This window comes from Silurus aristotelis (genome assembly GCF_946808225.1).
Source record: "Silurus aristotelis genome assembly, chromosome: 23".
In the NCBI taxonomy this organism is placed as follows: domain Eukaryota; kingdom Metazoa; phylum Chordata; class Actinopteri; order Siluriformes; family Siluridae; genus Silurus; species Silurus aristotelis.
The window spans coordinates 7,816,557-7,830,121 of NC_139596.1; the positions used below are offsets into that span (position 1 = coordinate 7,816,557).

At 37.6% G+C, this 13,565-nt stretch overlaps 1 protein-coding gene across 1 annotated transcript in view; it reads right to left on the reverse strand.

Moving 5' to 3' along the window:
• ndufs4 (NADH:ubiquinone oxidoreductase subunit S4) overlaps nucleotides 1-12,347 on the reverse strand; it is a 21,393-nt gene extending 9,046 nt beyond the window's left edge. The window contains exons 1-2 of the mRNA XM_083527084.1: nucleotides 12,219-12,347; nucleotides 7,760-7,835 (exon numbers count right to left, since the gene is read on the reverse strand). Of these exons, the coding sequence (XP_083383210.1) occupies nucleotides 7,760-7,835; nucleotides 12,219-12,295 (153 nt within the window). The 5' untranslated portion in view covers nucleotides 12,296-12,347. The remainder of the gene's footprint in view (nucleotides 1-7,759; nucleotides 7,836-12,218) is intronic.
• Between the last annotated feature and the right edge of the window lie 1,218 nt (nucleotides 12,348-13,565).

Genomic DNA, 13,565 nt, shown 5'->3' on the forward strand with positions numbered 1-13,565 from the left:
CTAGCAAGCCGATGCAACAGGTAGAAAAAGAAATCCTCTGTTGGCGAAAAACAATGCTTTCCTTTGAAGTGAAGCATGAGTTTAAACTTCACATGCGTCACGAGTTATGTGATCGAGCCCTGTAGGTTCTCAGAAGAGCGTGAGGCAACAATGAAACCTACATTGAGTTAATTAACAAACTCTGTCTGGGGTTACTGGCACAAACACACTGACTGTCACCAATGGTCAATTGTTCGCTTAATGAGACAAGCACAGGACAAATCACTGCAACCCAATCACTAAGCTGGCACAAACCAGCATCTAGTTTTCACTGTCTGTCTCAATAAGAGGTACATGCTCATTTTTCGAGGCTCTAAAGATTTCAAGGTGAGTTGAAACTGGTTGAAAGTCTTCAAGATCCTGTAGGAAGGCCTTATGAGAGCTTTCCTACAAGGTCAATGACTAACAATTTGCAGCTCGATTCAGTGAACAGTGCTCTGTGATCAGAACGTTGTGAGTTTAAGCAAGCCACTGTTACATGTTTAAACCTCTCCACCTCTGAGACAATGGAACACAGGCTTTCTACAAATGGAGTTGAAGATCTGCTCAGGATGAATGGTGTCCTCAATACTGAGAAATACAGGCAGATACTTACTAGTCATGTATTACCATCAGGGAGGTGTCTGATAGACCCCTAAATTTATTCTGCAGCAGGACAATGACCCCAAACACACAGCCAATGTAATTAAGAACTATCTTCAGTGTAGAGAACAACAAGGAGTCCTGAAAGTAAAAGTTTTGGCCCCCCACAGAGAACTGATCTCATCATGGAGTCTGGGATTATATGAAGAGACATTAAGGCAGCCTACATCCACAGAAGATCTGTGATTTAATTCTCCAAGATGTTTGGAACAACTTACCTGCTGAGTTTGTTCAAAAACTGTGTGCAAATATACCAAGAAGAATTTATGCAATTTTGAAGACAAAGGGTGGTCACTCAAGTTTGATTTGATTTGCGTTTTTCTTCTGTTATTTTACTTACCATTTTGTTACTGTAATTTCCGGACTATAAAGCGCACCCATATATAAGCCGCACCCACTGAATTTTACAAATATTTTTATTTTGAACATAAATAAGCCGCACCTGTCTATAAGCCGTCTACACTGAAACTAATGTACTTTACAAAGGCTTTAACAAAAGACACTTTACACACCGTGTAACGGGTGAAATATGTTGCGCTTCCTTTAGGAGCATAGCGGTATTTTGGGAATAGCCTGCCACTGCATTTTTTTTTCCGGTAATACTGCGTGTGTTCAAGACGAGGATTATGTCCTTATTATTTTCTGATGCTCATTTCTAAGTTTCTTTGACTAACCCTTAACGCTGTTGCCAAGAATAATAAAAAAGCACGGGTTTTGGAAACCTGTCTGTGCTTATATGATTTCTGTTGCAACTGGAGTTAGCGAGCTCTCCCTTCACCCAGACTCAACGCGTTACAACGGCTTGTATCTAAACAGTAGCCGACCAAGTAAGTCATTGGTCACTGTCTTCCTCCTTCCTTTCACAACTATTTCTCTCAGGAGTTAATTTTTTGGCATCGTCGTGCGTTTAAAAATCACCCGATGGAAGTTTTTTCTCCCAAAGCCGTGCAGCTCAGAACACAGGTGAGGTGGGTTTTTTCGTTTCCGTTCGGAAATTTCATTGGTCTTATGTTATGGGGTTCAGTTTTTTGGCTTGAAGTTTGTGAAACCGGGAAAAACCCAGGAAAAATTCATAAATAAGCCGCTTCGTTGTTTAAGCCGCAGGGTTCAAAACGTGGGAAAAAAATGTAGCGGCTTATAGTCTGAAAAATACAGTAATTGATCAAAATGAAATAACACCTCGATTTTTAAAAGCATTTTAGTCTATAGCTACTTAAAAAAAAATAATAATAATAATAATACTCAGTCATAAAAGAACAGTCATATGCATTTGTGCCTTAAAGCCCTGTTAAGTGTTTTGTATCCTGAAACAGCAGGTAATAAAGTGTCAGAAGTCACAGGCCATTTTTCAGCTGTTCAGAAATCTACTTTCTCAGACACAAAGTATGTGACGAAACTTGCTTTGGGACGTTAGGTGCGTATTGTTAACTGATCAGACATTCCGTGTAAAGCTGCGTATCGGTGGCCAGCCATGCGGTTTGTCTCACAGCACAGCATGCTTAATCAAACAGTAATTATGAACAAAAGCAAGCCAGGGCAGGCACTAGAGCGAGAGAGTGCCAGGACTCAGCCACAATCACGCAGGTCTTTAATTGCCATCATTTGATATGCCACACGTTTCAAACTGCTCACAGAGCTCCTCATATGTAAGCATTTTCACACGAGCGCATGGCAACGGCTTTTTTTAGTCCGTTGTGAAATTCCACTTTCATGTGTTTTGGTCAGACAAAGACGTGGAGTCTACTTACATTTCTTTGGAAAGGTTGCAGATAGCTGTTCAAGTTCTAAGACGTTGCCAAAGCTGTTTACATTCTCTTAGAAGCAAGCAAAAGAGAGAGAAGCCATGAAAATACGTCTAAGGGAAACCTCAACATTCCTTGATTCTGATTGGTCAGAAGGTGTTGATTCATTTTCTTTAAGAAAGGTTCTGACAGTAGAAGCTGCGAGGCAAATCCCAAGATAATATTAATGCGCTCTTTCCTACACGGTGGCATTTCCACAGAAAGAGCTTGAATAGAAACTTGCACAGTTGACACTTTGCAATTGACTTATGTGCGAACATGTGAGATTGCTGATAAAGAGGTTTTCTATAATGAGAAGTTTATTTTGAATTTTTTGGAAGTTTCATTCATTTCCAATAATAGCATGCCCTGTGGGCCTTTTTGTTATTCAAATAATTCACTTTAGATATTGCCTACCATCTGTTTTACAGGTCCTTGGTTACACATTATATAGAGTAACCGTCTAGACGTTAAAAATGTTTTGCAAATCATCTGTTTCAAAAAGAAATCTGTGAACCTACACTATATAGATAAAGTTTCTAGACCTGAGCATAAGATTGGTATGTGCTTTTTGAACATCCCATATTTAGTCCTCATTTGCTGCTATAATAACCTCTACTCCTCTGGGAAGATGGATTTTCCACTAGTGTGTGGTTGTGGAGATTTGTGCTCATTTATTAGGGGCAAAGGAAGTCAGGTACTGATGTTGGGTGAGGAGACCTGGGGTGCGGCCTGTGTTCCAGTTTATCCCAAAGGTGTTCAGTAGGGTTAAGCTGATCTTCATGGAGTTCGCTTAATGCACAGGGTCCTGCTGGAACAGGTTTGGGTCTCCTTGATCAAGGGAGGGGAAATTGTAATGCTAGCACATCCAAAGACATCCTGTACAATTGTGTCTCTCCAACAATTTCTGGTAACAGCTTGGGAAAGAACCATGTGCGGCTGAAAAAGTCCCAATACTTTTGTCCATATTGTGTATACTACTGTTCATGCTTTGGTATTAAAAAAAACTAAATATTTGGACTCGGAACAGTCCATCAAAGAAGTTGAGTCCTTGTGATGTGTGTCAGGTGCAGAACCATGAGTGCTGCCAGCGTTGCTTTAGAGTTTGCAGAAGCGGAACTTCTGCTTGTCAGTCTCAGACCGTATGCTGCACACTGCAACAAGTCGGTTTGCATGGCCGTCGTGATTCTGGTTTACAAGAAAGCCTGCAAACAGTTTGCTGAAAACAACCTTTCCAAGAGCATGAATTACTGGAGTAGTGTCCTGTGGTCTGATGAGACTAAGATAAACTTTGGTTTGGCTCAGATGGTGTCCAGCATGTGTAGCAACGTCCGGGTAAAAAGTACCAAGAACATTGTGTCTTTTCCACAGTCAAGCATGGTGGTGGTGGCATCATGGTCTGGGGCTGCATGAGTGCTGCTGGTACTGGGGAGCTGCGGTTCATTGAGGAAAACCTGGATTCCAACATGTACTATGACATTCTGAAGCAGAACATGATACTCTTACTTTAGAAAATGGGCCGAACGGCTGTTTTCCAACATAATGACAACCCCAAACACACCATCAAGATGACTTTGCCTTGCTGAAGCTGAAAGTGAAGGTGAAGAAGTGACAAAGTGCTCCAGTACATTTGATCACATGGACATTATCAACTTGTGCTTGTTAATATTATGAACAGCAGCTACACTAATTCCTCTCCACTGCTTCTCTTTCTCTACCCATCCCAAGGCATCCTGAGGTTGCGCCAGCCCCAGTCACCTCCCACATTATGAAGATTGTGGTCCTTTAAAGAAGTAGATGCCGACCCCGCAAACATCCTGAACCATCTAGAGACGTACCAGCGCCATTTGGATCCCACTTTATGTGGAGTTTGGACATTGGACCTCTTTGAGTGTTTAAAGGCTCTGGCATGGAGAAGCTGGTGTTGGATCTATGATGATCGCAAATGTTGAGCTAATTTATGAGTTGCTCAGTAGCTCCTGGTTCCATAACCTCAAGTGACTGCAAAAGACTGTAGAAAGGACATTACTTACAATCTTACATTTGAGTGCTCATGGTAGTTCTTACTCTCCAGTGTTCTGTATTGTTTAAAATAATATAATCAAACTCTTGATGTCACCCAAATGAGGATGGGTTCCCCTTTTAAGTCTGGTTCCTCTCAAGGTTTCTTCCTCATAACATCTAAGTGAGTTTTTCCTTGCCAAAGTCGCCATGGCTGCTTATCAGGGGTAAATGCACATCGTTCACCTTAACTGTTAAATTTTATAAAGCCGCTTTGAGACAATGTCTGTTGTAAAAAGCACTATAGAAATAAACTTGACTTGGCCAAGTATGCCTCCAGACCTGAACGCTATTGAGCACCTGTGGGGCATCCTCAAGTGGAAGGTGAAGAAGCGCCATGTGTCTAAAATCAGGCAGCTCTGTGATGTCATTATGGAGGAGTGGAAGAGGAACCCAGCAACAACCTGTGCAGCTCTGGTGAATTCTCAGATTGTCCAGAAGGATGTCCAGAAGGATTAATGCAGTGCTGGACAACAATGGTGTTTGCACCAAATACTGACACTTTGGACACAATGTTCAATTAGGGTGTGGTCACTTTTGTTGCTAGTTATTTAGACAATAATGGCTGTGTGTTGAATTAGGACAGTAAATCTGTACTGTTATACAAGCTTCACATTGTCTACTCTTAAATATATCCAAGTTTCATTTCTATAGTATTGTCCCTTGAGAAGATATACTACAATGGTTGCTGAAATGTGACGGGTTTACTCACTTTTGTGAGATACTGTATATTGAACATGAAACTCTCCCAAGTATTGGGATTGTTTTCCCTTATCCCACTAATGGTGCTCATGGTAGTTCTCTCTTTCCAGTGTTTTGTATTGTTTTTATGATTTACAATCACACTCTTTGATATCATCCAGATGAGGATGGTTCCCTTTTTGAGTCTGGTTCCTTTTAAGGTTTCTTCCTCATACCATCTAAGGGTTTTTTTTCCTTGACACAGTCGTTCCAGGTTTGCTCATCGGGGATAAATACACAAGTCACTGATATTTAAACATTTTTTTGTTCTACAATTCTTACATCCTGAAAAGCGCTTTAGAAATAATCTTGAACTTGAAACTTGAACATTCACAACCTACATTGCCTTCACATCTCTCTTCCTTTGAATCAAAGTAAAAATGCAGATACTTCCTGTGTTTGTTCAACAGTTTTATAGCCGTTAATGATGCATTAACTCACTACGCAATCCTTTTTCATTCATAACCTGGGGTAAATGACTGTCTGAATACATGCTACTATAATAGTTAAGTGTCGAGCATGAAAATTAATGTCATGAAATGTTAACGTGAAACAGTACTACATAATCCCAGGTATATGAGCAAATTAGTCAATTTGAACAATTTTACACAATTTTCATAAATAAAAAATATATATAATAAATAAAAAATAAATAAATATATATACACACATAATGCCATTGGTTTATAAGTTAACACCATAATGGTGACTTCTATAAAAATCATTGTTGCGAAATAAATAATAGTGTATTCAGGCATGTCAGAAAATGTTTGTATGCACCATACACATGTCTGAGACCAACATTCTTCACTCCATCCCTTAGTACAATGCGTATGAAAACTCAGCGACCACCAGGAAAAAGACGCCCTTTTCCTACCAGACGAAGCCGCTACTGTCTGTATCGTCTTTTTTTTCCCCTCCTCGCTTTCTCTTTTCACTCTATTCTTTTCGGGGAACCCTTAATCGGCTTTAAACCTGAGTGGCCCCAAGCTTGAAGTGAGAGCCCTCATCCTGGCAGCCTCAGACACGATAAGAGACTCAAAATGCACCTACCAAAATACCCACTACAGGAGGGTTATTTTTCCTCAGTTACACAAATGATAAAGAAATCAACAAACAGTATTTGAAGACTGTTCACTAAACTGTTTCTGTTCACATCACTGTGAATTAAAGGCTTTCAAATGATTACAGACACTGCATACAAGTTCATACTAACTTTTTATGCAAATGAATTAAAAAAATACATTAAATGTGCATATATCACTACACTGCTATATTTATTAAAAAATTTAATATTATGATCATAATTTAATAAGTGTCAATGGAGAGCTGTCCAGCTGTGGATTTTTATTTATTGAATTTTTCGTTACTAAATATAAATTTATTTATCAGTCGACTCACAGCTCTTTAATTAATCCTTTTTTAATAAGTTAGTAAATCATTAACAAAACTGGCCAAAGTACAAAAACATAAAAATACAAAATAATGAGAATAATGGTAGACACTACTATTAAACCAGGAAAGCACATCCCATGATAAAGGTGAGGCAAGGTAACCCTCATGACCTCTTACAAAACAACAGTGGCACAAGCCACAGAGTGAAGATCAGCAGAATTCCCCATTTACTCAAGGCTGAGGTGCTGCACCAGGGTATGTACCAGAATCAAATTGATATAAGTGATGTTTGGGCTGCTTTACCAATACTCCTGGTTTTTTTTTTTTTTTTTTTTTTTTTTTTTTTTTTAAACAACTGCAAGTTTATTTCTAAGAATGAGTGGAAAAAAAAGGAAAAGAAGTCAATGCAAGATAATGGAAACATTAAAGTTCATGCGCAAATGGCAAACAGCATGTTTGTGTTTAAAGCGTGCAGAAGCATTTTTTTTTTTTTTTTTCTAATTTTATTTACCAGAAAATCTGAACTTTTTTTTTATTTTGATTTTTATTATTGATCTTAAAAAAAAAAAAGGTTAATTTTCTTGGATGGATAATTCCTATTGTTTGTGTTTTTTGTGTTTTTTAAAGAAGGGGGAAAAACAATCTGAATCAACACTTCCATTAAGAACAACATGAACATGGGTGGGTTTGTGTTATTAATGGATCCGGTAAGAGATTAAATACCGATTTAATTGAGCAAACATTCTGAAATGAGGCTTTAGAACAGTTTGTTAATTTATTAATAGTTTAACCCCCCCAAAAAAAAAGAAGAATATTCTAGAAACTGGCTTTTTTTATTGTTCATAAAAGAATGAAACAATGAAAAAAGTGTCCCAATGGAAATATGGAAAGTAGGATAGTCAGCGTGGTGTAAATTTGACACCACAAATTTTACAATTTTCTATTTAGCTATTTCTATCTACTTTGACATAACTGACTCCCAAAGTTGCTGATTCTACCTGTAGTGTCGTGCCTATAGACATTTGTTTTAAATAAACTTGACACACAATGAAACCAGAGCTGAACACCCCCCCCAATCAACACAGCATGTTCACTCTTACCAGTTTCTCATCCACTGTGATGAGCTGCGACTCTTGGCCTTGTTTCTGCGCCAGACATCCTGATGTGCTAACTGACCTGCAAGACAGGAAGTTTGAAAGGGGGAAAATGAGACTGAAATGAAAAATAATCACTAAAGTAAACAAAGGCGACCACAATGCTGCGGCAGAATAGGGAGCGGGAAGCGCATGCTGAATCTCTCCTATTACTTCTGTCTGCTGGTTTTCTGGCACGCTCCCATTAGCCAGTTAGCAACAGACGGCACTTTATGTCAGCTCACCGACCCACGGTTACCACCGGAGCGTTTTGGAGCAAGAGTCTCCCGAGAACAGCTGCATGAGAAAAACGTGTGGTAGACGGTTTGTCACGAAACAGAAGCTAATGCCAGCGAAAGCCTCGGTGACCTTTCTCACATCTCTCCTGGCAGGAAGAGATCTTTCTGGCAGCAGGAACATGCGAGCTTCCATTATTTGGTTTAGTGAGGCAGAGATGTGGTCTTTAGATTGCAATTACACAGATAACTTTTGCCATTTCATCCCACACAAAAGTATTTAAAATAGTGTTTGACGAATATTTAAAAATAAGCATAAAGGTAGGAGTTCAAACACATTGAGTTTGAGAATTTGGAACTCTGTTTTTAGTGGAAGCGGTAGCTAATGCCAGACATGTTATTGGAAGATTTAGAGTTGCCACCAAAATGCCAATGCTGGGCCCCTGAGCAAGGCCCTTAACGGGCCTCAACAGCACAGTTGTAAAAATGGCACAATTGTCATTCACAAATTACCATGGTAATGGACATCTGCCTAATCTGATCAATGTAAACAAATTAATCTGCAGATCTTTATAATAATAATAATAATAATTATTATTATTCATTCATTCATTTTCTCCCGCTTATCCGTAATTCGGGTCGCGGGGGCAGCAGTCTAAGCAGGCCCCTTCCTTTGACTGCTGCCCAATCCTCACAGCACCGTCCCATACGGTCCCTCCTGCAGGTGGTGAGCCCACGGGAAGGCGGCCCCATGTCACTCCGACATCACGGACCTTGATATTTCCCTCGTAAGGGACCCCCAGAGCATAGAGGGTTAAGGGCCTTGCTCAAGGGCCCAAGAGTGGCAGCTTGGCGATACCGGGGCTTGAACCCCAGACCTTCCGATCGGCAACCCAGCGCCTTAACCGCTGGAGCCACCACTCCCCATTTTTATTATTTATTATTATTATTATTATTATTATTAAAGACACTATATGGACAAAAGTATTGGGGCACTTGACAATTGTACAAGATGTCTTTGGATGCATAGCATTAAATTCTGACTTCACTTGAGACCCACACTTGTTCCAGCATGACAATGCCCCTGTGCACAAAGGCAGCTCCATGAACATATGGTTTGCATGAGTTGGAGTGGAAGATCTTGAGTGGCCTGCTATAGAGTTCTGACCTCAACCCTACTGAACACCTTTGGGATAAATTGCAACAGTGACTGCACCCCAGGCCTCCTCACCTCACCTACATCAGTACCTGTCTTTACTAACAACATTGATGCTCAATGGGCACAAATCCACATCCACACTCCAAATAAATCTATTGGAACATCTTCTCAGAAGGGTGGATGTTATTATAACAGCAAAAAAACCCAGGCTATTTTTTACATTAAAATGTGCTTGAAAATTAGGCATATAAGAAAAAAGCGAAAATCTGTGAAGCGTTCATGTGCTTATTAATTAGTTTGAAAAACATATCTATATATAGTTTTTAAATAAGGTACTAGAATATTTCCTGTCCTTCTATTATAATTGCTGAGCTTGTAGTTAAACTATGCCTGTGTTATTATACTTATTCAGTTTAATCTCTCCCTGTGGTCACCCTGAACTCTCACACTCTCTGCTTATCTGAATGTAACTACATCGTGCATATTAACAGGAAAGTGTGTAGTGTAAATTCTAAAAATACTACAAATAAGTAAATACTTTTGTTTATTAAAAAAAAACTAAATTGTGATGCACCAGTGTATTAGTCCATTAGTCTGTCAAGATATCGTACATCATTATCCTTACATTCAAACAGTTCAGGTTCCAAAGCTTCAACTTTCTTGCTGAAACCACAATCACCATCCTGTTATTAACCATATAGCTGCACTGCATTCTGGGACTTTGAGGCCAACTGTTGGTGTTTCCACCACTTCTGCACTGGATCGCATTATTGTGACTTCAAATGCTGGAAAATGGTGAGAAATAAAAAGGCTGGGTTTGTTTTGAGTGAATAAATGGAATCTATGTTAACCTAAAAATGCTGGTGGTAGAAATGAATGACAAAGAAATAACCAAAATATGTCGTTTTTAATAATAACTTAACCACACTCTGGTTTGTGTAGTAAACACAAACAGTGAGAGCACTGCAACATGTAGCACATTACACTCCCAAAGGGTTTTCAGTGGAGTTCACACTGCCTGAGTTTTATAGAGCATGGTTTAGAGCAGGGGTCCCAAACCACTGGGGCTCCATAGAAAGAATGAAACCTTTTCTATTCTTATTTTATTATGTTACTGATTTTCGCAATCTGTGGGGTTTGAAAAATGATCACCTCTGCGTAGGCCAGTTTCCTGTAATTGTTTCACTCGCAGTGTTTCAAGAACCCACGGATTCTGCATTATCATGAGATAAGTAACATTTTCATTATATATGTAATAATTGAATCGCATAATATGTATCATTGCAATATAACATGCACATTATTGTGGTTAGTTATGAGTGTAAGAACCCAAAAGGTTGAGGCACAAATTGGATGAGAATCACTAGAGTACAGCATTAATCAGGTTAAAACAATAAACAGTGATAGATGAAAAACTATCCTAAAACGATCAATGTATCAACAGAGATGATAATTTGAAAAAAGTAAATTGGAAGATAGCTGTCTTATCATACACTGTGACTAACCATGCAACCATGACCTCCTAACCCTACACCAGACCGTTATCACTTATTAAAGAGACTCATAATGAGCAGAAGACAACTGCTGATTCGTAACTCAGTTACTAAAGTTACTATATTTAAGCATATGTTTCTGGATAAAGATATCCTTTAACATACAAATTTAATATAACTAACCACTTTTCTACTGTACTGTGGTCTACTGTACATTATAACAGGATTTCTGATGAATAAGTACAAATAGAAAAAAAAAAGAACCCATAATGTCATTCATAGTAACATTAATGCAGAACGGTTAGTCTATTTTAGCCCACATTACTAATTATAATAAAGAGCCAAGTGACCAGCAACCCACATAAGTGGTAGACCAGTGGTTAAGACGTTGGACCGCTAATCAAAAGGCAGCAAATTCATATCCCAGTATAATCTAGCTACCACTGCTGGGCCCTTGAGAGGCACTTAACTGCTTTGTTGTATAAAGAGATAATGTAAATGGATCTGAAAAATGGAATCTGCCAAATGCTATAAATCTTCATGTAATGTAAATCTACGTTTATGATTGTCCTGTACGGGATATGACTCTCTGGCTCAGTGCAGAGCTGCCAGGTATATGACTTAATAGCACATGTTTGGTCCACTCACCACTAGTGTATAAAGCCTAATTGCATTTGTATGAGCCCAGTGTTTCCAACAGCCAATCGCTGATCATCATTGTTTCCAACAACCAATCACTGATCATTGTTTCCAACGACTAATCACTTATAGCCGTTGTTTCCAACAACCAATCAATGACCACTGTTCCCACCCACCAATCACTGATCATCATTGTTTCCAATTACGAATAGCTGATCACCATCTTATGTCCCACGTGCACACAGTTTAGTTTAAACTCTCTTTCACTATATGGATTATCTTGTATTTTTGTCATCTCTCTCTCTTTTTTTTTATATAAACAAACACGTTTTGATATGCATATATACCAGGCTATGACGAAATCTGGTGTCTTTTTGACAACGTATTTATCTACATACCCCTGAAAAGAATGTGCAACACTGACCATCACTGTGTACATCGGTTTTATGTGTCTGTTCCTATAATGATCAATTTCATTCTGAGTCTAGTACCGCCAAGATGCCAGTCCTGGGCCCTTGAGCAAGGCCCTTTACCCTCTGTCATATATTTACCGTAAATACAGTAAAAGTAAATGCAGTAAATTATATCCTTTACACTGTTGTTCAAAGGCTTTTAGCTTGATAGCGTGTTCAGCTAGTCAGAACTGTATAATACGTTATTAACTTAACAGACACAAATACTAATCTTGCTAAATTACCAAATTGGACAGATTGAAAACTTAAACTTTGTAAATAAAAATAAAAAAAAATGAATGAATTTAAAATACGATCAGGAATGCACCATAAAGCAGCAGTACATAATGCTAACCGAAGCTTGGTATCTTGCTAAAATCAATAAACAATAACTTAATAATCACAATAAACATACATCATACAATCATTAAAAACGCTCGTTATTACCTTAATGGTGTTTTTGCAATTGAATGGCGAAAACAAATTCGGCCCAAGCCAAACAAGAGTGACATTGAGGACGCCATGTTGACGGCTCGGGAAACAACTCTACGGCGTCCAGTCGAGGACAAAAAAATATATAGCAAACGCGATTTGTTTAAGCAAGGACTCTCTCCTAAAATGAGAAAGAACTCTAACCGCATATTAAAAAGTGGGATAATAAAGTTGTATTTTTAGAGTTTTTTTTATCTCAAACACCACTTTTTACTTATTAAGAAAATTCAAGCAGCATCCAATAAACCACTGGAGAAGTATGAGCATAGTTTCATGAGCATGAACATTACTTTTAGTCTCTAATCTCAATCAATTACAAAAAAACAAAAACAAAAAAATTGTTTTGCAGTTCTTTAGAGTTATGTGATGTCTAATGTAATATTAAAGGCTATAAATTTAATCCAGGATGGAAAACACTTGTACAATGTATATACTATGTATATTGTACTTTGTTACTATGTATGTACTAGAATAGTGGTATTTATACTTTATTATATTTTCCAAACAATAAATCTTTTTGATTCTTAGATTTTTATTTTACACAAATACGTGTTATAGCCCAAAAGCTATATATATATATATATATATATATATATATATATATATATATATATATATATATATATATATATATATATATATATATATATATATATATATATATATATATATATATATATATATATATATATATATATATATATATATCTTATGCCTTGGGTATAAATATTCCTAATCCTACCTCAGTTAAATCTTTTAGTTTTCTAATGTAAGCCTTCAAAAATAGTTTAATAATGAAAAATCTTTCAAACTAAAAACAATTATTCAATTTTGGAATGGAGACATCCACAATCTCAAAATTGTTTTAGCCCAGAGGTACCCACACCTTTTTTCTATTAATGGCCTATTTTCTATTAATTTTCTATTAATCTAACTTGATTGAGGACCGTGGGCAAAAAAGTATATTTTAAAGTTGCATTATACCAAACTGTATTATATTCAGAATAATGTTGCTACGGTTCCTCTCATTTGTGATTTCATATTATTTAGAAATGAATAAATGCATACTGTACATTGAAAACATTACTTTGTAATCTGTTAAACTATTTACATTTACATTTAAAGAGTTACATTTTCAAAGTTCTCGTTCAGTTAAACAATAAGAAACAATGAGAAAGTTCAGTACAATGAGAAACTAATTTAATAATCAAATAAAAATTTTCCCTTTTCATATGTGGCATCGCAGGCCAAATTAAAGGTCATTTATGGCCAACTCTGGCCTGCTAGCCCTAGTTTGGGCAT